Genomic DNA, 25,675 nt, shown 5'->3' with positions numbered 1-25,675 from the left:
TGAACATTCTACACCAGTGTCTGCAGCACAAGTGGGAGAGGCCCATCCGAGGACAGATGTCCGGGAATGTTTCGATCCATCGCAGTCTGCTCGTGAAGCCGTCTGTAGAACTTCCGCTTCCTCTGTGTCTGCCTTTTCCACTGTCTCATTTGACTTTCCTTTCTGTTTTCTCAGCAACGCTTGGAGAAGGAAGCAGAGAAGAAGGTTGTGCTGCTGGCAGAGGAGGCTCACACAGAGGCTGTCATGTAAGTGACTCCGCCGACCATTCTTTGTCCCTTATTCTCTTGTGTCTGAGAAATCGCCCTCCCATGTAGGATTTTACTTAAGATCATTTTATAAGTTCATATCAGGAGATAATTAAAATAATTCAGATTTGCTATTTTTTCATTGTTTAGGATATGCTGGGCACCTTGGGACACCATCAGTAATTCACAAATGCAGCACATATCCCCCAACATGTTTCACCCATAAAATGGCTTCATCAGTCGACTACGTTCGGGTGTCCGCCTGCAAAAAGACGTATATGCACGAAAATGGTACAAAACAGAGCACACGCTAACGTAGTGTGCTCCATTACAGTCAATGGCCCTGTCGGTGCATGTGTCCGAAACACGTTTTGCAGGGTGGGGGAAGGGCGGTTCGGATGGATGCCCCGACAGGACCACTAAACGTAAGGCAAAACACAGTGTGAAAGGGGCCTTATTCGCCAAAAAACCTGCCTCCATTAAAATGAATGGAGCTGAGAGCTGTAGCTGTAGGACATTAATAGGAACTGTAATTGGTTGCTATAGGCAACAAAAGACATTCTTAGTATAAGAAGCAGGGCAAGAGGCAGACGGACAGGGCAAGAGGCAGACGGACAGGGCAAGAGGCAGACGGACAGGGCAAGAGGCAGACGGACAGGGCAAGAGGCAGACGGACAGGGCAAGAGGCAGACGGACAGGGCAAGAGGCAGACGGACAGGGCAAGAGGCAGACGGACAGGGCAAGAGGCGGATAAAGAGACAGACAGGGAAAGAGACATACATTGAAAGAGACAGCGAAAGAGAGACAGGCAAAGAGACTGAAGCAGACAGGGAAGGAGAAAGACAGGGAAAGATACAGACAGAGAAAGCCAGGGAAAGATACAGACAGACAGAGACAGCCAGGGAAAGATACAGACAGGGAAAGATACAGATAGATACAGACAAAGAGACAGACAGGGAAGAGACAAACAGATACAGACAGACAGAGAGATACAGAAATAGACAGACCGGGAAAGAGACAGATAGACACACAGAGACAGACAGAGAGATAGAGACAGACACAGATAGAGACAGACAGAGAGACACACAGATACAGAGAGACAAACAGGCAAAGAGACAGACAGGGAAAGAGACAGACAGAGATATGGAGAGACAGACAGAGAGCAAGAGACAGGAAGCTACTATCCCGGGCAACGCCGGGTACTACAGCTAGTATAAAATAAAGGTTACATTTTATTGACATGTTAGAGAAGGATTCTATTAAGTGGGGCTCTGCCTTCTAGGTTTTGGCTATTTAATTATATCCTTCACAAGCCATCCAATCTCCACTAGTGTATATAATAAACTCTCAAGTAGGATGGTCACCTTCTCCCTCAGTCTAGTACATGTACACTCTACATCTAGTAGGATGGTCACCTTCTCCCTCAGTCTAGTACGTGTACACTCTCCATCTAGTAGGATTGTCACCTCCTCCCTTAGTCTAGTATACGTACATGCTCCATCTGGTAGGATGGTCATCTTCTCCCTCAGTCTAGTACACGTACACTCTCCATCTAGTAGGATGGTCACTTTCTCCCTCAGTCTAGTACACATACACTCTACATCTGGTAGGATGGTCACCTCCTCCCTCAGTCTAGTACACGTGCACTCTACACTAGTAGGATGGTCACCTCCTCCCTCAGTCTAGTACACGTACACTCTACATCTGGTAGGATGGTCACCTTCTCCCTCAATCTAGTACATGTACACTCTACACTAGTAGGATGGTCACCTCCTCCCTCAGTCTAGTACACGTACACTCTACACTAGTAGGATGGTCATATCCTCCCTCAGTCTAGTACACGTACACTCTCCATCTATTAGAATGCTCACCTTCTCCCTCAGTCTAGTACACGTACACTCTACACTAGTAGGATGGTCATATCCTCCCTCAGTCTAGTACACGTACACTCTCCATCTATTAGAATGCTCACCTTCTCCCTCAGTCTAGTACATATACATATATGGGCGTGCCTATCTGCTTGACTCCGCCCACTTGGTGTGTCTGTCTGAACCCGAGGGAAGAAATCAGGTCTCACTGGGCATGACTGCTGTGAACTGCTGGGGGTGGGGGGGGTGTGTGTGTGTTGTTACCTGTGGCCCCTGGCTTGTCCAGGGCGCCACACATATACATAAAGTGATACTGTGCAACTATGGAGCTCACAATCAACCTCAAAAATCAAGAGGCCGCAATCGTTCTGAGTAAGAACCTCCGTTATAGCAGGGACATATAATACTTAGCTTATACTGCCTCACGCCTCAACATGTTTCCCCATTTCATGGTTCATCAGGAGGCCGATATCAATCTGTTGTGGTCCGATATACCTAAGACAGCCAGTATGCTGCTAGATTTTCATGATGCACGAAGTCACTTCATTCACATGAAATGTGGTATTTTTCCTTTTAGAAGTATCATTAAATGTTAAGTTTTAGTTAGGGTTTTATGGAATTTACGTGTACACTCTCCATGTAGTAGGATGGTCACCTTCACCCTCAGTCTAGTACGTGTACACTCTCCATCTAGTAGGATGGTCACCTCCTCCCTCAGTCTACTACACGTGCACTCTCCATCTAGTAGGCTGGTCACCTCCCTCAGTCTAGTATACGTACACTCTCCATCTAGTAGGATGGTCACCTTCACCCTCAGTCTAGTACGTGTACACTCTCCATGTAGTAGGATGGTCACCTTCACCCTCAGTCTAGTACGTGTACACTCTACATCTAGTAGGATGGTCACCTTCACCCTCAGTCTAGTACGTGTACACTCTACATCTAGTAGGATGGTCACCTTCTCCCTCAGTCTAGTACGTGAATGCTCTCCCTCATTTGGAATAATCTGTAGATTGTGATCTCTCTCCTTCATCAAGGATGTACTTTCTCCCCGTCTCTCTAGGATGTGCTAACTCATCTTACCCTGACTATTTGCTAATACTGCAGCCACCAACCACCCCCTCCAGTGTCCAAGTATTACTGCAGTTAATGGCTTGTCAAGTTCTAAAGCTGGCTATACACATGCCTGCCATGGGAAACTGGGCAGAAATATGAGTTAACATATTTCTATCTTTTATTGAGATAAGCTGCAGAGGGGCCTGGAGGAGAGCAGAGGAGGACGGAGGGGCTTGGGGAAGGTGGAGAAGGGCAGAGCAGCCTGGAGGGGTGGGCGGCGGGACCTAGAGGAGAGCAGAGCAGGACAGAGGGGCCTGGGGAAGGTGGAGAGGGGCAGAGCAGCCTGGAGAGGTGGGCGGAGGGACCTGAAGGAGGTCGGACGGAGGGTCTGGAGGAAGTCAAATGGAGGGGCCTGGAAGAGGTCGGACGGAGGGGCCTGCAGGAGGGTGGACAGAGGAGTCTGGAGGAGGGCAAGCATAGGGGTATGTGGGAGGGTGGAGGGGCCTTTAGAGCGCAGAGGGGCCAATGAGAGGGTGGAGGGGCCTGGGGAGGGCGGAGTAGGGCACAACAGCCTTGAGGGGTGAACGGAGGGGTCTGGAGGAGGGCAAGTAGAGGGGCCTGTGGGAGGGTGGAAGGGCATGTGAGAGGGCGGAGGGGTCTGGGGGAGGGCAGAGCATCCTGGAGGAGGGCGGAGGGTTCTGGAGGAGATCGGAAGGGCGTAGGGGAGGGCAAAGGGGCCTGGGGAAGTGCGGAGGAGGTTAGAGGGGCTTGGGGGAGAGTAGAGGCTAGTGGATGAGTGTGGTGGAGGGAGGAGGTTTGTGGGGGAGAGTGGAGGGGCCTGGGGAAGGAAAGAGGAGTCTTGAGGAGGGCAGAGAAGCCTGGGGTAGAGCAGAGGATTCTGGGGAGAGCGGAGGGGCCTCGGGGAGGACAGAGGAGTATTGTGACGGGCGGAGGAGGCTGGGGGAGAGCGGAGAGGTCTGAGGGAGAGTGGAGGGGCCAGGAGGAGGATGGAGGAGTCTTCAGCAGGACGGAGGAGGGCGGAGGGGCCTGGGGGAGGGCGGAGAATTCTGGGAGTGAGCGGAGGAGCCTGGGGGACGATGGAGGAGTCTTGTGGAGGGCAGAGGAGCCTGGGGGAGGGCAGAGGATTCTGGGGGAGAGTAGTGGGGCCTGGAAGAGGATGGAGCAGTGTTGAGGGCAGAAAAGCCAGGGGGAGGGTAGAGGATTCTTGGGGAGAGCGGAGGGGCCTGGGAGAGGACTGGGAATTCCGGGGGAGAGCGAAGGGCCCTGGGGAGAACGGAGGAGTCTTGAGCAGGGCAGAGGATTCTGGGGGAGGGTTGAGGGGCCTAGGGGAGGATGGAGGAGTCTTGTAAAGATCAGAGGAGCCTGGAGGAGGGTGGAGGGGTCTGGTGGAGGGCGGAGCGGCCTGGGGGAGGATGGAGGAGTCTTGAGCAGGGCGGAGCATTCTGGGGGAGGGTGGAGGGGCCTAGGGGAGGACGGAGGAGTCTTGTAGAGGTTGGAGAGGTCTGGGGGAGAGCAGAGGAGCCTGGGGGAGGATGGAGTCTTGAGGAAGGCGAAGGGGTTTGAGGGAGTGTGGAAGAGCCTTGCAGAGGAGCCTTGTGGAGGGCGGAGGGACCTGGTGAGGGCAGAGGGGTCTGAGGGAGGGCGGAGGGGTCTGAAGTTGGGCGGAGGGGCCTGCGGGAGGGTGGTGGAGTCTTGTGATGGATGGAGGAGCCTGGGGTAGGGTGGGTTGGAGGGGTCTGGGGCAAAACGGAGGTTCCTTGTGAAGAGCAAAGGAGCCTGAGGGAGGGCCGAGGAGTCTGGGGGAGGGTGGAGGACCCTGTTCTTGGTCAGATTATGCAGTTTGCTCTATTCACCTTTCAGGCAGTTGGGTGAAGTTGGAAGGTCTGTTTTTACGGAGAATGTGCGTCTGAGGGAAGCCATTTCTTATCATATGAACCAGTCCCATGAGCTCCAGAAAACGGTGCTGCAGCTGCAGGAGGAGAGGAAGCGGCTGCTCCAGGACAAGGTCAGGTCGCCCTTCTTTCTGTATTAGCGGTGAGATTTATTCTCTGCTGTAGTCTTGGGTCGAGGATTTTTTTTAGCTTTTTTCTGTCCCTCTCCCCTGCGACACTATTTCACGTGCCATTTATGTGGATATGAAATGTACAAGCCACCTAAACATTCCCGCTGATGAAGTAGCCCCCGTCATGAATGTGTTGTCCCTTATTGCCAGTGCCTCTGAGCAGAAACTATACAGGACTGGTCTGTATATACTGTAGATTCAATGCCTGCGATGGACCTTTCTATTAGGTGTTGAGTATATGCCAGCATAAGTGGCCTATATCTACAAGCTGTGTACACTCCACCCCTCTTATTTCTTGCACAGGAAACCAATGAACAGCTCATTCAGGCAAAGATCCACCAAGGAGCAGAGCAGAATAGCCAGATCCAAGCATTACAGCGGAGGATCGGGACCTTGGAGGGCTCTCTGGAGACCACTCAGCAGAAGGAGCATGGCCTTACCAGGACACAGAAACCACTCCAGCCCATGGATTCAGCAGGAAAAGTCGAGCTGCAAATGCTTCACCAAACTCTAGAGCTCAAAGACAGAGAGATGAAGCGTGTGAAGAAGCTGGCCCATAACATCCTGCAGGAGAGGACAGAGGTCGAGCACTTCTTCCTGGAGGCGCTGGAGCATGTGAGGCAGGAGATCAAGTCAAGCAGGAGCTATTATCAGAAGGTGGCACAGGTGGCATATCACAGCCACATGAGGATGGCAGCAACAGGGGCTGAACAATACCCCAAGATCCGCACCTTTCACAACAAAAAGCACAGCAGCAATGATGTGAGCCGTGATCTCACGACAGCTGAAAACTGGTAATGTACAGCCATTGAGCTGAGAACTGCACTATCCCCCGGCTCGTTACATGCGAATCAAGCTATTCTACAGTCCCCTACATTTCTAGTCCATCCTGTAGCCATCACAAAGCCATGTGTTACTTTGTAGACACCACTGATTACTCATGAATCTAAACTACCTGGTCTTCACCCTCTTGGCACCTAGGGTGTCTAAGGCATATTTGTCTGCTGTCATGGTTCTGATCTGCGGTGCTCTGCTCTCCAGCAGAGACAATGCTCTGTTTTGTATTGTGCTCTGGTGGATGGGTTATTTCCCGGCCTCTGGTCCTGCGCTGGTGTTGGGAGGAGCCTGTTCACTGCGCCTTGTTCCGGGTGATTGTTCTGCTTCATTAGGGAGCAATCTCGCCAGGAATGCCGCCAGTCATAGTTCCTGCTCTGCAGTGAGTGTTCTGGCTCTCATAAGTGCTTTGTTCTGATCTTGTGTTTCTACGCCGGACCTTAGCGACCCTTCTCCGTCCATGCCCCTGACTCTGACGTTACTCCCTGGCTCCTGACCTTCGGCTCGTAACTTGATCTCGGCTCCACTTTCCCCCTGTGTACTTTATGTGACTTCCTGGCTCCTCACTTCTGGCTCATACTCTGACCTTAGCTCCGCTTTTTCCCTGTGTTCCGTTTGTGACTTACTGGCTTCTGACCTCTGGCTCATACTCTGACCTCGGCTCTCCTTTCTTCCTACGTACGTTCTTTGTACGTGACCTCCTGGCTCCTGACTTCCAGCTTCTTTGACCACCCCTCCACTAGCTGTATCTAGTGACACCTAGTGGTTGAATTTCACATGTGCACTCTCAGCATCTAGGGCAGGGTTTCCCAAACTCCAGTCCTCATGGCCCCCAACAGGTCATGTTTTCAGGATTTCCTTACTATTGAACATGTGATGGAATCATTATCAAGACATCACCTGTGCTATATTAAGGAAATCCTGAAAACATGACCTGTTGGGGGTCGTGAGGACTGGAGTTTGGGAAGCACTGATCTAGGGCATCTGTGCCACCCTTGTCTGCTGCCTCTCAGCAGCTAGGTTGTATGTGCCATCATACCCGGCAACCTAGTCATCCTTGCCATGCTGACCTGCACTCTGTTAAAGGGAACCTGTCATCAGAAATTTAGCTATCCACCTAAAAGTTTCCCCCTCTGCAGCTCCTGGGCTGCATTCTAGCAAGGTTCCTGTAGTTTTTCTTGCCCCTTTTAGCCCAAAATAAACACTTTATAAAGTAGTACCTGCTCGTATGTAAATTTTCTCATTTTTCCATGTGGGCGGTCTGTCTGGTGTCTGTGCCTGTCCTACCGATTTACGCCCCCCCCAGAACGCAGAATTTCAAACCTCAAGACGCCGCCCCTGGGCGCCTGAGGTCCTGCGCATGCGCTCTGCTACCGTAGCGGGACAGTGCACAGCGTGCACGTGTGACCGCTGGTGACGGTATGCGCAGGCACGATGTTATGGGCGGCGCTGTGAGTGTCCTCAGCAAGTGCCGCCCATAACCTCGTGACCGCACTTTCCTCTCTTCCTCCATCGTTCTGCGCCAGCGCTCGCTGGCGCGGTGACCCGACGTCACCTCCTCCCATCTATTTCCTGCTGCAGGGCAAGATGGGAGGAGGTGACGTCGGGTCACCGCGCCAGCGAGCGCTGGCGCAGAACGATGGAGGAAGAGAGGAAAGTGCGGTCACGAGGTTATGGGCGGCACTTGCTGAGGACACTCACAGCGCCGCCCATAACATCGTGCCTGCGCATACCGTCACCAGCGGTCACACGTGCACGCTGTGCACTGTCCCGCTACGGTAGCAGAGCGCATGCGCAGGACCTCAGGCGCCCAGGGGCGGCGTCTTGAGGTTTGAAATTCTGCGTTCTGGGGGGGGCGTAAATCGGTAGGAGGACAGGCACAGACACCAGACAGACCGCCCACATGGAAAAATGAGAAAATTTACATACGAGCAGGTACTACTTTATAAAGTGTTTATTTTGGGCTAAAAGGGGCAAGAAAAACTACAGGAACCTTGCTAGAATGCAGCCCAGGAGCTGCAGAGGGGGAAACTTTTAGGTGGATAGCTAAATTTCTGATGACAGGTTCCCTTTAACATATAGGGTGTCTATGCCACCCTAGCTTCCACCCTATTAGCACCTAGAACATCTGTGCCACCCATGCCTGCTTCCTGTCGACACCTTGGTTAACTGTCCCATCAAGACCTGCTTGCTTTCGACACCTAAGTTACCTGTCCCATCCCGGTCTGCTTCCTCTTGACACCTAGGTTAACTGTCCTATGCCAGCCTACTCCTTCGCGACACCTAGGTTAACTGTCCCATCCCAGCCTACTCCTTCGCATCACCTAGGTTAACTGTCCCATCCTGGCATGCTCCCTTGCAGCACTTAAGTTATCTGTATCATCCCGGTCTGCTCCCTCGTGGCACCTACGTTAACTAACCCATCATGGTCTGCTCCCTTGCGGAATTGAGGTTAACTGACTCATGCCGGTGTGCTCCCTTGTGGCACCTAGGTTATCTGTATCATCCTGGTCTGCTCCCTTGCAGCACCTAGGTTATCTGTACCATTCCGGTCTGCTCCCTTTAGGAACCAAGGTTAACTGTCCCATCCCAATCTGCTCCCTCATGTCACCTAGGTTAGGGTTAGATCTTGGACTGCTCCCCCGCAGCATCTAGGGTGTCTGAGCCATCCTGGCACATAGGGCAGCTGTGCCATCCTGACCTGTCGCAGCACCTAAAGGGAGTTTGCCATCCTGACCTGTGCCCGCTTTGGACTTAGGACATTTGCACCACAAAACATGTGCATCTATATGCCTGAAACATACAGGCAATTGACCTCTACTAAATGCATCTCAGTCCACCATACTGTGCTGGAGTGAGTGATCCTTATGTATATACTATTGTACTAGCTTTTGAGACCAGGTATAGATCCAGTAAACCCTCCACACACCACCAGGACTCTAATCTGATAATGAACTCTGGGTATTTTGTAGGTCTCATGTCCAGAGTGCAGGAGCTGATTTCAAGGAGCTGACGTGGGAGCAAAAGGAGAAAGTTCTGAGACTTCTGTTTGCGAAGATGAATGCCTCGGCCATTAGGTAAGGGTGTAGGTGAATGCCGCTTTTTTTTGTGAACAAAATTTGGATATTTATAAAATGTTTTTGCTTGTGTCCCCATTTTCAAAAACTTGCAACATTTTTATTTTTTGTGATCTGTGTGACAGCTTGTTTTTTTGCGCATGTAGCTGATGTTTTTACTGATAACATTTTGGGATATATATAATGTTTTGATCTATTTATTTTTTTTATTTATTTTCCTTTTTACTGTATTTGTTAGACCCCTTAGGGGGACTTGAAGTTGTAATTGTCTGATTGCTTGCGCTGTACATTGTGCACCAGCACTGCTCAAATCACAGTCTCCTATGAACGCCGGCAAAGCGCTGGCTTTCACAGGAGAATTGTAATGACAGGAGGTGGATTATAGATGGGGGATGAGGCCGACGGGAGGCAGATTATAGACTGGATGATGAAACCGATGGGAGATGGATTATAGACGGGGGGATGAGGCGATGGGATGAGTCCGATGAGAGGCAGATTACAGACTGGAAGATGGGATCACTCCATCTATGATCCACCTCACATCGGCTTCATCCCTTCGTCTATGATCCGACTCTCATCAGCCTCATCCCTCCGTCTATGATCCACCTCTCATTGGCCTCATGGACCCTCCGTTTCTGATCCACCTCTCATTGGCCTCATGGACCCTCCGTTTCTGATCCACCTCTCATTGGCCTCATCTCTTCAACTTTAAAAGATGAACATTGTTGGGTTTTTGAGCATTACCAGACTCTTTAAAAAATGATGAATTAGCTATATCTTCTGATACAAGATTGGACGTGTTTGAGCACATAGGCCCTGATGGCAGATTGTACACCGTGTGCAGAATTATTAGGCAAGTTGTATTTTAAAAGATTTTTTTTTTTTTATTGATCAACAACTATGTTCTCAATCAACCCAAAAGCCTCATAAATATCAAAGCTTAATATTTTTGGAAGTTGGAGTGGTTTTCTTTTTAGATTTGGCTTAGGAGGATATCTGTTTGTGCAGGTAACTATTACTGTGCAGAAATATTAGGCAACTTAATAAAAACCAAATCTATTCCCATCTCACTTGTTTATTTTCACCAGGTAAACCAACATAACTGCACAAAATTTAGAAATAAACATTTCTGATATGCAAAAACAAAACCCAAAAATATGAGTGCCCAATATAGCCCCCTTTCTTTCTGATGACACTCAGCAGCCTACCATCCATAGATTCTGTCATTGCTTGATCTGCTTACCATCAACATTGCGTGCAGCAGCCACCACAGCCTCCAGACACTGCTCCCAGAGGTGGACTGTTTTCCCTCCCTGTAGATCTCCCATTTTATGAGGGACCACAGGTTCTCTATGGGGTTCAGATCAGGAGAACAAGGCGGCCATGTCATTATTTCTTCATCGTTTAGCCCTTTACTGGCCAGCCACACTGTGGAGTAGTTGGATGCATGTGATGGAGCATTGTTCTGCATGAAAATCATGTTTTTCTTGAACGATACCGACTTCTTCCTGTACCACTGCTTGAGGAAGTTGTCTTCCAGAAACTGGCAGTAGGTCTGGGAGTTGAGCTTCACTCCATCCTCAACCCTAAAAGGTCCCACAAGTTAATCTTTGATGATACCAGCCCATACCAGTCCCCACTTCCACCTTGCTGGCGTCTGAGTAGGAGTGGAGCTCTCTGCCCTTTACTGATCCAGCCTCTGGCCCATCCATCGTCACTCTCATTTCATCAGTCCATAAAACCTGTGAAAAATCAGTCTTCAGATTTTTCTTGGCCCAGTCTTGAGGTTTTATCTTGTTTCTTGGTCAGAGGTGGTGGTTTTCAGCCTTCCTTACCTTGGCCATGTCCCTGAGTATGGCACACCTTGTGCTTTTTGATACTCCAGTAATGTTGCAGCTCTGAAATATGGCCAAACTGGTGGCAAATGGCATCTTGGCAGCTTCACGCTTCATTTTCGTCAATTCATGGGCAGCTATTTTGCACCATTTTTGCCCATCACGCTTCTTGCGACCCTGTTGGCTATTTGCCATGAAACGCTTTATTGTTCGGTGATCACGCTTCAAAAGTTTGGCAATTTCAAGACTGCTGCATCCCTCTGCAAGACACCTCACAATTTGGACTTTTCAGAGCCCGTCAAATCTCTCTTCTGACTCATTTTGCCAAAGGAAAGGAAGTTGTCTAATAATTAAGCACCCCTTATATAGGGTGTTGATGTCATTACACCGCACCCCTCCTCATTACAGAGAGGCACAGCACCGGAGTTACTTCATTGGTAGTTGGTTCTCAGCCTATACAGCTTGGAGTAGGACGACATGTATAAAAAGCATCATGTGATCACAATACTCATTTGCCTAATAATTCTGCACACGGTGTAGGTTGGAAGCAGTATCAGACTTTAATTCTGTAATTATGGTGTCCCTTGAGGATGGACTCTTTTTTTATGTATCTGACTGTTCTGAGACTTTTTACCAATCTACTCTTCTATTACCTGGACACAAACACTTTTTTTTCTATCACCAGAAAAAGAAATCCCATTATGAAAGAAGAGAGTTATCAAGATGACACCACTGCACACGAGCTGCATGAAAGGTGAGGGGGCCGTTCATTCAGGATGAGTAGGAATATTGCACCACATACCTCTGTGGAGTAGAAGGACACCATATTAATTTAGTGTAATATATACAATGTGTCCACCCCTATCCTGTCCACCGCCATTAACTTGAGAACGGCAGCAGCTATAGGCATAGAAGTGGTGTCAAGTAGTGGTGTCTGTAGGATGTAAGGTGGCCAGTATATCCAGGGTCTGTAGGATGTAAGGTGGCCAGTATATCCAGGGTCTGTAGGATGTAAGGTGGCCAGTATATCCAGGGTCTGTAGGATGTAAGGTGGCCAGTATATCCAGAGTCTGTAGGATGTAAGGTGGCCAGTATATCCAGGGTCTGTAGGATGTAAGGTGGCCAGTATATCCAGGGTCTGTAGGATGTAAGGTGGCCAGTATATCCAGGGTCTGTAGGATGTAAGGTGGCCAGTATATCCAGGGTCTGTAGGATGTAAGGTGGCCAGTATATCCAGGGTCTGTAGGATGTAAGGTGGCCAGTATATCCAGGGTCTGCAGGATGTAAGGTGGCCAGTATATCCAGGGTCTGTAGGATGTAAGGTGGCCAGTATATCCAGGGTCTGTAGGATGTAAGGTGGCCAGTATATCCAGGGTCTGCAGGATGTAAGGTGGCCAGTATATCCAGGGTCTGTAGGATGTAAGGTGGCCAGTATATCCAGGGTCTGTAGGATGTAAGGTGGCCAGTATATCCAGGGTCTGTAGGATGTAAGGTGGCCAGTATATCCAGAGTCTGTAGGATGTAAGGTGGCCAGTATATCCAGGGTCTGTAGGATGTAAGGTGGCCAGTATATCCAGGGTCTGCAGGATGTAAGGTGGCCAGTATATCCAGGGTCTGTATGATGTAAGGTGGCCAGTATATCCAGGGTCTGCAGGATGTAAGGTGGCCAGTATATCCAGGGTCTGTAGGATGTAAGGTGGCCAGTATATCCAGGGTCTGTAGGATGTAAGGTGGCCAGTATATCCAGGGTCTGTAGGATGTAAGGTGGCCAGTATATCCAGAGTCTGTATGATGTAAGGTGGCCAGTATATCCAGGGTCTGTAGGATGTAAGGTGGCCAGTATATCCAGAGTCTGTAGGATGTAAGGTGGCCAGTATATCCAGAGTCTGTAGGATGTAAGGTGGCCAGTATATCCAGAGTCTGTAGGATGTAAGGTGGCCAGTATATCCAGGGTCTGCAGGATGTAAGGTGGCCAGTATATCCAGGGTCTGTAGGATGTAAGGTGGCCAGTATATCCAGGGTCTGTAGGATGTAAGGTGGCCAGTATATCCAGGGTCTGCAGGATGTAAGGTGGCCAGTATATCCAGAGTCTGTAGGATGTAAGGTGGCCAGTATATCCAGAGTCTGTAGGATGTAAGGTGGCCAGTATATCCAGGGTCTGTAGGATGTAAGGTGGCCAGTATATCCAGGGTCTGTAGGATGTAAGGTGGCCAGTATATCCAGGGTCTGTAGGATGTAAGGTGGCCAGTATATCCAGGGTCTGTAGGATGTAAGGTGGCCAGTATATCCAGGGTCTGTAGGATGTAAGGTGGCCAGTATATCCAGGGTCTGTAGGATGTAAGGTGGCCAGTATATCCAGGGTCTGTAGGATGTAAGGTGGCCAGTATATCCAGGGTCTGTAGGATGTAAGGTGGCCAGTATATCCAGGGTCTGTAGGATGTAAGGTGGCCAGTATATCCAGGGTCTGTAGGATGTAAGGTGGCCAGTATATCCAGGGTCTGTAGGATGTAAGGTGGCCAGTATATCCAGGGTCTGTAGGATGTAAGGTGGCCAGTATATCCAGGGTCTGCAGGATGTAAGGTGGCCAGTATATCCAGGGTCTGTAGGATGTAAGGTGGCCAGTATATCCAGGGTCTGTAGGATGTAAGGTGGCCAGTATATCCAGAGTCTGTAGGATGTAAGGTGGCCAGTATATCCAGAGTCTGCAGGATGTAAGGTGGCCAGTATATCCAGAGTCTGTAGGATGTAAGGTGGCCAGTATATCCAGGGTCTGCAGGATGTAAGGTGGCCAGTATATCCAGGGTCTGTAGGATGTAAGGTGGCCAGTATATCCAGGGTCTGTAGGATGTAAGGTGGCCAGTATATCCAGGGTCTGTAGGATGTAAGGTGGCCAGTATATCCAGGGTCTGCAGGATGTAAGGTGGCCAGTATATCCAGGGTCTGCAGGATGTAAGGTGGCCAGTATATCCAGGGTCTGTATGATGTAAGGTGGCCAGTATATCCAGGGTCTGCAGGATGTAAGGTGGCCAGTATATCCAGGGTCTGCAGGATGTAAGGTGGCCAGTATATCCAGGGTCTGCAGGATGTAAGGTGGCCAGTATATCCAGGGTCTGCAGGATGTAAGGTGGCCAGTATATCCAGGGTCTGTAGGATGTAAGGTGGCCAGTATATCCAGAGTCTGTAGGATGTAAGGTGGCCAGTATATCCAGAGTCTGTAGGATGTAAGGTGGCCAGTATATCCAGGGTCTGCAGGATGTAAGGTGGCCAGTATATCCAGAGTCTGTAGGATGTAAGGTGGCCAGTATATCCAGGGTCTGTAGGATGTAAGGTGGCCAGTATATCCAGGGTCTGTAGGATGTAAGGTGGCCAGTATATCCAGGGTCTGTAGGATGTAAGGTGGCCAGTATATCCAGGGTCTGTAGGATGTAAGGTGGCCAGTATATCCAGGGTCTGTAGGATGTAAGGTGGCCAGTATATCCAGGGTCTGTAGGATGTAAGGTGGCCAGTATATCCAGAGTCTGTAGGATGTAAGGTGGCCAGTATATCCAGGGTCTGTAGGATGTAAGGTGGCCAGTATATCCAGTGTCTGCAGGATGTAAGGTGGCCAGTATATCCAGGGTCTGTAGGATGTAAGGTGGCCAGTATATCCAGGGTCTGTATGATGTAAGGTGGCCAGTATATCCAGGGTCTGCAGGATGTAAGGTGGCCAGTATATCCAGGGTCTGCAGGATGTAAGGTGGCCAGTATATCCAGGGTCTGCAGGATGTAAGGTGGCCAGTATATCCAGAGTCTGCAGGATGTAAGGTGGCCAGTATATCCAGGGTCTGTAGGATGTAAGGTGGCCAGTATATCCAGAGTCTGTAGGATGTAAGGTGGCCAGTATATCCAGGGTCTGCAGGATGTAAGGTGGCCAGTATATCCAGGGTCTGTAGGATGTAAGGTGGCCAGTATATCCAGAGTCTGTAGGATGTAAGGTGGCCAGTATATCCAGGGTCTGTAGGATGTAAGGTGGCCAGTATATCCAGGGTCTGCAGGATGTAAGGTGGCCAGTATATCCAGGGTCTGTAGGATGTAAGGTGGCCAGTATATCCAGGGTCTGTAGGATGTAAGGTGGCCAGTATATCCAGGGTCTGCAGGATGTAAGGTGGCCAGTATATCCAGGGTCTGTAGGATGTAAGGTGGCCAGTATATCCAGGGTCTGCAGGATGTAAGGTGGCCAGTATATCCAGGGTCTGCAGGATGTAAGGTGGCCAGTATATCCAGGGTCTGTAGGATGTAAGGTGGCCAGTATATCCAGGGTCTGCAGGATGTAAGGTGGCCAGTATATCCAGGGTCTGCAGGATGTAAGGTGGCCAGTATATCCAGGGTCTGTATGATGTAAGGTGGCCAGTATATCCAGGGTCTGCAGGATGTAAGGTGGCCAGTATATCCAGGGTCTGCAGGATGTAAGGTGGCCAGTAGATCTGACCTTGGTAGTATTTAAGGCTACAAGTAGATCTGGCTTCATTATGAGGTATGATGGTGATGAAGTCCATGGTCTGTGGGCAGTCTGTGAGTAGCTCCGGTCTTGGTAAGAGTGGAAGCAGCAATGAGACCTGGTATCAGTAGGAGCTAAGGTGACGAGTACATCCAGGGTCGATAGGAGATAAGCCAATTTTTATGTTCGGTACGAGGGAAGGTGTCTATGAGGTAATATGGCCAGTGTCGCTATGAGGCAAGGCAGCAAATAGATCTGACGTTGGTAGCAGGTAAGTTAGTGATTATATCTGGTGTCTATAACAAGAAAGTTGGGGAGTAAATCCGGTGTCACTAGGCGGTAAGGAGGTCAGGCCTCAGTGGTAATGAGATTGGGCATCAGTGGGAGGGAAGGCAGTAATGACAACAGGCCTTGTGGGGGGTGGGCGATGAGATTGGGCCTTGATGATGGAGGGGGGTGGTAATGAGATCATGTCTTGGTGGTAGGGAAGGTAGCAATTAGATAGGGCCTCGTGGGGGAGGGGCGAAGGAGGCAGTGATGATCAGGCCTCGGGGAGGGGAACAGGCGACGGCATGGAACATTGATCTGGGTCATGCACCTTAGGTGTCAGACAAACAGCTATATTTCCCAACTCCTCATCATAGAAATGCATGCTGGAACAAAAGAAGATCAGGCATCCTGAAAATTTAGCATGTTAACTTTTTCTTCTCCCCGACCTCTGTTGTCCGGAACGATTCTTTTTTTTAAATCAGGTTCATTTTTATTTAACATCAAAATTATACAACACATAAAATAATTCCCTCCATAGAAATATCACAGAAAGGGAAAAAACCTTTAGTCAATAAGAAAAACCACACAAATAACATAATAAACAATGCACCCGCAGTCCACGTCTCATTTCAATATGGGTCTCAAAGTGCATATTATTTCCCAATATATTCTCCATAGTATAGCTTACCCAGCATCATTATGACATTATATATATATACACATATACATACACGCACGCACGCACGCATGCACACACATATACATGCACACACATATACATGCACACACATATACATACACACACCTTCCAGCAGTACGCATATCACCCTATTTGAGGAAATTTGTTAACCGGTCAGAAGGAGAAGGACCTGGTCGCTCGCACTGTCCTGCAGTAACGCCGAGGAGGGAAGGCCTGGGGTATCCAACCATGCCCCCCAGATCTTATAGAACTTTTTCAATGCATTTCTTTTAAGGTATACTCCTCTCTCCAGTCGAAGTATAGCGTTTACTCTTTCCCTAAAATCCCCGATGACCGGAGGCACTGGGTCCAACCAGTGGTAGGCCAACAGTTTCCTAGCCTGGTACAAGAGACGTGTAATACCGACCATTACCGGCGAACTCAAGTCCACCCCCCCCTCCAGTAGACCCAGGATACATATAATAGGTCTTGGCTGTAGACGGATATTGAAAACTTGTCTAACCAAATCTAGTACTGCCCTCCAGTAATCTTCAATGTTCCCACAGGACCACATCATATGCATCAGATTCGCACCTTCCTGTCCGCACCTAGGACACAGATCATCCATCCTAACTCCCATCTTATGCAATAGACTAGGTGTCCTATATACTCTATGTAACAGGAATAGCTGTGACAGTCGTTGGCCTTCAGATACAGCAAGGCTTGGAGTCTGAGACAGGACCTCACCCCACTGTTCCTCTGTCATAGGGCCTAGGTCCCTCTCCCACTTCTCTCTAGCCTGCAAAGGGAATTTGTCGAGGTGTCTAGATAACATCACTGTATACAACCTAGAAATAATACCATAGGAGCGATCAGATGTCAACAATTCAGTAAGAGTGTGATTCCGCTCTATCCTAATGTCCATACGACGTGTCTGTGTCTCATAGGCATGACGGAGCTGCAGGAATTGGTAAAAGGAACTGTGCGGTATCCCAAACTCAGCTTGAAGCTGGTCAAATCTTTTAAGTATATTATTCTGAAGAATCTGAGACACCTGATGCACCCCCCTGCTCACCCACATTCTCCAACCCGGGAGTCTCTGCAGCTCCGCCAGTCCACGATTATGCCATAAGGGCCAGTACTCAGTCATTCCTGATATTCCCAGCAACTGCTTCCCTCTATCCCACACCTTGTACATCAATGATAATGTTGGATATAATGTTCCTCCTCTGGGTGAGTATCCTGCATCCAAAAAAGCCACTGGGTGTCCCCATTCTGCAAGGCCCCTCACCAATTTGCCCCCAGCGTCATATGCCTCATCCTTTCCCCACCCCCTGAAGTGCTGCATCTGTGCCGCAACATAATAAACCCACGGGTTGGGGACTGCCAGACCCCCATCCTCCTTCCCTCTCTGCAGGGTCTCAAGGCGGATTCTAGCCTGCTGCTTTTGCCACAAGAGTTCCCGAAACAAAGTGTTGATTTTACGGAAAAATTTCCAGTGGATCCATATTGGGGCGTTGTGGAGAAGATACAGAAGTTTGGGCATCAGTACCATTTTTAGTAGATTAGCACGGCCAATAAGGGACAGTGGGAGTCGACACCAGGCATCTATCTTGTTCCTAAACTGAGCCAACACTGGTTCCAGATTTTGAGAGTAGTAATCACGCGGTCGGGCACTAACCACAATCCCCAGGTATTTAAATTTATCCACCGTCGGAATTGGCAGCCCCAGAGTACTAAATTTAGATGGGAGTGGATCTATAGGGAGCAGGGCCGATTTCTTCCAGTTTATTAGGAGTCCCGAGCGCCTACCAAATTCTATAATAATATTTATTGCTGGGCCCACCGATGTCCCCACCTCCCTGAGATACAGCAACAAATCGTCCGCATAGAGGGAAACCTTATGCTCCAGACCGCCTATCTCAAACCCCTTTACGCCAGCGGATGCACGAAGCATAGCCGCCAATGGTTCAATTGCCGCTGCAAATAGTAATGGAGAGAGAGGACAGCCCTGTCTCGTGCCCCTGGCCAAATTAAAAGACGAGGAGGTACAACGATTAACTCGAATCCTGGCCCGCGGAGAGGCATATAACAATTTGACCCAGCCAATAAATCTGGAGCCAAGACCCAATTTCTCCAAAACTACCCATAGGAAATTCCATTCAATACTGTCAAAGGCTTTGGCTGCATCTAATGACAGGACTGCCCTCTCCTTGTTTCTCCCCTCAGAACTTAGCTGTATCCCCAGGAATAAACGTCGCAAATTAATGGAAGTAGATTTATTGGGGATGAATCCAGTCTGATCCTCGTGGATCACTGACGTGATCACCCGGGACAATCTGTTAGCTAGAATTTTAGCGATTAATTTAATATCTAATGTAAGCAGCGAGATTGGGCGATAGGAGTCAGGCGCGGTCGGATCTTTCCCGGGTTTTAAAATCAGAACAATAATAGCCTCCCTCATGGATGCAGGGAGGGATCCCTTCTCCTCAGCATCTCTGAACACATCCAAGAGTCTTGGCAGCAGCAGATGGGTATATAATTTGTAGAATTCCCCCGGGAGTCCGTCCGCACCTGGGGCCTTTTCATTTTGGATTTGACCGAGCGCCTCCTCCAGCTCCTCCAGGTCTATATCTCTATTCAGGGATTCTCTCTCACTCTCTGACAGACTGGGGAGAGTGATCTCCTCCACAAAGTCCCGCAGTTCCTCATCCCCATAATGCGATTTAGAGGCGTATAATTGGGTGTAATACTGTTGCATGACCTCCACAATCCTCCCGCTGTCCCTCACCTCCTCTCCAGTGTCAAGTTTCAATTTGGTGATATAGGTCAATCCCTCCTGCGCCCTAGCAATTGTAGCCAAGAGATGTCCCACACTCTCCCCCTCCGTAAAGTACCGCTGCTTAAGGAAAAAGCGTTTGTTAGTGGCCAAGGAAGTCATATGGTCTCTCAGAGCTCTCTGTGCCCTCTCTAAGTCCCGCTTGGCATCATCTGTAGGGTTAGATATAAGAAGTCGTTCTGCATCACCTAAAGTGTCCGTCAGATACTTAGTGCGCTCTCTTGTTTTCGCCTTTCGGGTGCAAATTTCCCTAATATATGTCCCACGAACATACGCCTTCATTGCGTCCCACACTATATGTTTAGATGCCGTACTGTCATTTGTCACAAAATATTCCCGTATAGTGTCAGTCAGAGTGCCCCCTATCAGTTGTATCCAAAAAGGGTTGAGCCGCCAAGGTATCCCCGCCAGCCGGTCCGGGTCCCCAAGCCTTAGACGGACCTGTAGTGGGGAGTGGTCAGACACCCCCCTGGCCAGGTACGTGACTGAAGCTACACAAGGCAGCAGCTGAGCATTTCCAATGGCCAGGTCAATCCGGGACAGTGAATGATGAGAACTAGAATAGCATGAATACTGCCGGACCTGCGGGTTTCTAATACGCCAAATATCTACATATCCCACCTCCTCCATCAGTCTGGCAAGGGATGTAGCTGCCGCCCCCACTGAGATATTCCCTGTATGTAACTTATCCCAATACGGGTGCAAGTAATTATTATAGTCTCCTACTAATAGGGTGGGGACCTCAGGGAGGGAAGCAACAAAATTGAGAATACGTTTCAATGGTTCCCCTGTGTATGGCGGCGGAATATAAATTGCAACTAGAACACAGCGCACATTATGAAGGACACAGTAAAGACATACAAATCTACCCTCCTGATCCACAGAAGCTTTAAGACACTCAAACGGCACTGTCCTGTGTATCAGGACACTCACCCCCCTGGAATGTGTGGTATATACAGAGTGATACTCATGGGCTATCCATTTTTTGTGGAGCAAGTGGAGCCGCTCCTTCACCAAGTGCGTTTCTGATAAGAATATTATGTCTGGCTTAAGCTGCTGTAGAAACAGAAAAACTGCACATCTTTTAGTGGCTTCACCCAATCCTCGCACATTCCAGGCCACTATATTAACCTCCTTCGCCATAAGGGTGAGTGCACATATGTAACAGCAGGGGGCAGCAAGCGGGGACCCCCGGACCCATCTGCAGCAGTTCCCATAGATGAGCATAGACCAAACAGGTGCATAAAACGAAAAGGTCAAACAACATAAAAACATACACAGTGAACCAGGACATTCCTCTCAAACAGAGGGAAGTGGGGCTAAACATAACCGTAAGAGCACATAACGGTTTAAATTCCTGAACAGTCATCAACTGCATAGTAACCTATCTGGGTGGCTCCTGCCAACCGTCCATAAGTGTTCCAGCCGGGAAACATAGCAAGGTCACCTCAGCAAGTCCAACAGCAAGGAATCCGCAATAATCCTCAGCGGTGATTTCTGCGCAGTCCTTTTTCATTGGTATCGAGCCATGCGGCTGCATCCTTTGGAGTGTCAAAAAACTTTGTCCCACCATCCGCCACCACTCGCAGCCTGGTAGGGTATAGCATTGAGTAAGAGATCTGCAGCTGCCTCAGGCGTTTTTTGACATCAATAAATTGCGCTCTCCTCTGCTGGATTTCAGTGGAAAAATCCGGGTACAGTGAGACCTTATGGCCGTCAATAGCCAGATCCTTAATCTCCCGGGCTCTGCGGAGCGCAGTGTCCCTGTCCCTGAAGTGCAGTAGCTTGAGGAGGATAGGACGAGGGGGTGCCCCTGGTGGTGGGGGTCTAGTGGGGACCCTATGTGCCCGCTCAATAGTGAAGAAAGGAGAAAACAGATCCATACCCAAAGTCTTGGGGAGCCACATTTCAAAAAAAGCTACTGGATTATTGCCTTCTGCCTTTTCTGGGACCCCGACCAGTCGGAGATTGCTTCTGCGGGATCTGTTTTCTAGATCGTCCACCTTAGCCCTAAGCAATGAGATATTGTGGATTGCTCTGCCAAGGTCCCGAGTCAGAGGGGGCAGCTTATCCTCTGTGGCACTGACCCGGTCTTCCAGGGCCCCCACCCGTACATTGACCCCCTGCAACTCGTGCCTGATAGATGAAATGTCCATTTTAATTCCTCCCATCTGTATGTTCAAAGTGGCTAGCATATTGTTGCAGGTATTTACTGCTGCAAGCACATCACTGAGGGTGGGCTCTGCTCTCCCAGGATCTGTGTTTTCATCTGCAGCTCTAAGGTTGTCCCCCTTCTCCACATTACTGGCAGCAGCCAACATACTCACAGCTCCCTGCTGCTCTTCCTCCTCCATCAGTTCTTGTCCTGGGATCTCCTCCACGCTGAGGTCACACTGCTTAACAGCTCCAGGTATCTCAGGCTGATCTCGTGCAAACTTGCTGAGGCGAGCTATTGCATCAGACGCCCTGCCCCCACATGAAGCTCCAGCGTCCATGAGTGTGGCCTGTGTCCCGCGCTTCTTATCAGCCCGAGTTCTGGTCATATCACTCAGGTCTTTGAAGCCCCCTCAGTCTAGGAGAGGTCACCACTCCAGGAAAGCAGTAAAACAAACTTTAACCCCAGCTGGACAGGATTATACAGGAGTTTTTTGCAGGAGCTGTCTCTACACAGGTCTTCCTCACATGCTGCTCAGGCCACGCCCCCCGTCCGGAACGATTCTGCACACCGCTTGGACTTTGACTGCCAGTCCTCATGTATTTGGCCAATGGGGGTGACATTGACCTTCCCTATTCCTCCATATTCAGTGTGCATGGATTAAGGGGACATTGGCAGCTGCCTCCCGTCAGCATCACAATGGCATCATATAATGCACGACGCTCTTCTATCATTCCTCTCTGACAAATCCATCGTGTTACCAGGGCCTAACACCATGTCCTTCCTTTCAGGTCGCCTGGAGACGTGGTGGAGCATGGACACACTGCTTTCCTTACCCAACCCATTTCTGAAGCGTTTGTGTCAAGCATAAAGCTGCCTAACATCCATAAGACAAAGTCCACCGCCCAGTCCTGAACGTCTGCACGTCCCATCATGGTGTCATCTTCTAGCACAGTAGAATAAAGGCGTCTTCTCTTCAGCGATGGCTCTTTGTGGTAATATGCAGCACACACAGCACTGACAGCCGCCACGTTGTCCCTCCTATGTGCCATCACCATGTACAACCTAGCTGGGCATTGTACCTCCTTCTAGATATATTGGGACGTGCACTAAAGCCAGGTGTACACTTAGATCAGGCACACAGTGCCACTATGATTACTCTGCTCAATTCTTAAATGGGCAACAAGACACACATTAAAAAATTCAACTGACCCTGCCGAATCCTGTGCAGACTAAAGAATTGGAATAGTTGTGACCACAGACTAAACCCGGGGTCTCAAACTCAGCTGGGTGTATGGGCCACACAGAGAAAAAAAATATAATTTGGAGGGCCGCATTGATTGCAGAACAAAGTCATATTTCTTTGTCGCTCCATTGGGAGACCCAGGCAATTAGGGTGTATAGCTTCTGCCTCCGGAGGCCACACAAAGTATTACACTTTAAAAAGTGTAACCCCTCCCCTCTGCCTATACACCCTCCCGTGGACCACGGGCTCCTCAGTTTTATGCTTTGTGTGGAAGGAGGCACACATCCACTCATGCATTCTCATACTTAGTTATGTCGGTTGGAAGAAAAGAGGACCCCCACGGGGTCCCCGACATGTTCCCTTCTCACCCCACTATGTCGGCGGTGTTGTTAAGGTTGAGGTACCCATTGCGGGTACAGAGGCTGGAGCCACATGCCGTCTCCTTCACCATCCCTTAGCGGCTCTGGGAGAAGTGGGATCCTGAGCGGTCTTACATTTGCTGGGACCGTGCTCCATCCGCAGCCCCTGAGGGAACCTGCCGGACCGGAGCCTCTTCAACCCCAGGGACCGGGCCCTGCAACTTAAAGGTACTCTGTATCCCTGTCGGGGATCGTACAGAGAGCGCACCTTCTTCCCGGGAGCCGCGGTAGTTTTAAAACTAAGGAGGCCGGTGGACTTCCGCGCCGACCGTGCCTGCTTGTCGGGCGCGGCCTCAAATTTAGTCCCCAGCTTCACCGCGGCCTAGTCGCAAAAATCCCGCCCCCGGGCCTGCTTGTCAGGGGTAAGGGCGGGTTCTCCGGCATGACGTCGGATGTGATGGCCAGGGCCAGATTAAGGTTGGTGGGGGCCCCTGGGCAGAAAATCTGGTGGGGGCCCCATAACGTTAACATTTTTAGCCGTAACAGTAGAGCACGAACTGTAGCATTTAGATATAAATCCACTGAGCATGGATCTTATCCTGTTCTGCCACATTCACACTCATACACAGAAAATAAAGTTACTCACATTTTTTTTATTGATCCCAATGTTAAGACAGCCAAGTAATAGTAAAAATAAAGAAAGGGAAAGTTCTCACTGGCAGCAATGGTTGCTGAAAATCACAATGTGCTCTCTATTGTATTGTCTCCGGAGTAGTACATAGCAGCTGATGTCTGTACACGGTATGCCATACACTGTATCAGAGGTGGATCTAGGTTTTCCTGTCCATTGAGTAGGAGTTCAGTTTGGCGCCCCCTTCTATACACTGCTTATGCGGTTTGAGTAGTTGTCATGTGACCGCTCATACGCCATTTTCACACGTGCCGATGAGCTGCTCTTCCTAATTCTCTCGATGTTCAGTGAAATACTACAGCCCATAGAGAGAAGCAGGAAGAGAAGCTAATTGTGACTCAAAGTATTAAAATGACCTGCAAGTGGTCATGTGACCACTTCTAAAATTAGCAAGCAGAGCTGAATCCTTACATTGAGTATATTACAGGTTGTTGGATTGGGCATGCTACGGGGCTTACTTTTATTATTAAAGGGGTTGTCCAGCTTGACAAGGAAAATTTGTAGTTATATGACTGCAGACTTCTGAATTCTCACAGCTTGCGGACTGCACACTGTCATGATTTTCCCGTGCCATGAGCAAGTAGTCATGGGACTGCAAGTATGCGATTTGCTTACTTCCGGCCACATTCAAATAAGACGTCTGCAGCCTCACTCAATAGTTACATGCCCTCAAGCTCTCACTGCTGGCATCGGAGAGTCCTGACAGTGTGCAGTGTGCACACTGAGGATTCAGAAGTCTGCAGTCACATAGAAACTTTCATCACAAACCTGGACAACCCCTTTAATGCTACTAACATAATGTAGAAACCCTTGCGGTCATGTAATTTTACAAATCATGGCTTGCTACATGTGTACAGGATCAGAATCAGTAAAATGTACATAAATACACTGTGTGCAGAATTATTAGACAAATGAGTATTTTGCTCACATGATACTTTTATACATGTTGTCCTACTCCAAGCTGTATAGGCTGAGAGCCAACTACCAATTAAGTAAATCCAGTGATGTGCATCTCTGTAATGAGGATGGGTGCAGTGTAATGACATCAACATCCTATATAAGGGGTGCTTAATTATTAGGCAACTTTTTTCCTTTGGCAGAATGGGTCAAAAGAGAGATGTGACGGGCTCTGAAAAGTCCAAAATTGTGCGATGTCTTGCAGAGGGATGCAGCAGTCTTGAAATTGCCAAACTTTTGAAGCGTGATCACCGAACAATCAAGCGTTTCATGGCAAATAGCCAACAGGGTCGCAAGAAGTGTGTTGGGCAAAAAAGGCGCAAAATAACTGCCCATAAACTGAGAAAAATCAAGCGTGAAGCTGCCAAGATGCCATTTGCCACCAGTTTGGCCATATTTCAGAGCTGCAACATTACTAGAGTATCAAAAAGCACAAGGTGTGCCATACATAGGGACATGGCCAAGGTAAGGAAGGCTGAAAACCACCACCTCTGACCAAGAAACATGAGATAAAACCTCAAGACTGGGCCAAGAAATATCTGAAGACTGATTTTTCACAGGTTTTATGGACTGATGAGATGAGAGTGACTCTTGATGGGCCAGATGGATGGGCCAGAGGCTGGATCAGTAAAGGGCCGAGAGCTCCACTCCGACTCAGACGCCAGCAAGGTGGAGGTGGGGTACTGGTATGGGCTGGGATCAGCAAAGATCAACTTGTGTGACCTTTTCGGGTTGAGGATGGAGTGAAGCTCAACTCCCAGACCTACTGCCAGTTTCTGGAAGACAACTTCTTCAAGCAGTGGTACAGGAAGAAGTCGGTATCGTTCAAGAAAAACATGATTTTCATGCAGGACAATGCTCCATCACATTAATCCAACTACTCCACAGCGTGGCTGGCCAGTAAAGGTCTAAAAGATGAAAAAATAATGACATGGCCCCCTTGTTCACCTGATCTGAACCCCATAGAGAACCTGTGGTCCCTCATAAAATGTGAGATCTACAGG

General features: G+C 49.2%; 1 protein-coding gene across 5 annotated transcripts in view; it reads left to right on the top strand.

Moving 5' to 3' along the window:
- Positions 1–22,397, top strand: part of BBOF1 (basal body orientation factor 1) — a 115,513-nt gene extending 93,116 nt beyond the window's left edge. For all 5 annotated transcript variants that reach the window (XM_075329479.1, XM_075329478.1, XM_075329475.1 and 2 more), the window contains 6 exons: positions 175–245; positions 5,051–5,195; positions 5,556–6,046; positions 9,059–9,163; positions 11,684–11,752; positions 22,210–22,397. In XM_075329479.1, the coding sequence (XP_075185594.1) occupies positions 175–245; positions 5,051–5,195; positions 5,556–6,046; positions 9,059–9,163; positions 11,684–11,752; positions 22,210–22,333 (1,005 nt within the window). In that variant the 3' untranslated portion in view covers positions 22,334–22,397. The remainder of the gene's footprint in view (positions 1–174; positions 246–5,050; positions 5,196–5,555; positions 6,047–9,058; positions 9,164–11,683; positions 11,753–22,209) is intronic.
- The last annotated feature ends 3,278 nt before the right edge of the window (positions 22,398–25,675 follow it).

The sequence above is a fragment of the Anomaloglossus baeobatrachus genome, chromosome 12 (assembly GCF_048569485.1).
Source record: "Anomaloglossus baeobatrachus isolate aAnoBae1 chromosome 12, aAnoBae1.hap1, whole genome shotgun sequence".
NCBI classification, from domain to species: Eukaryota; Metazoa; Chordata; class Amphibia; order Anura; family Aromobatidae; genus Anomaloglossus; species Anomaloglossus baeobatrachus.
The sequence above is the reverse complement of the archived record's forward strand: the minus strand, read 5'-3'. Positions and strand labels throughout refer to the sequence as shown.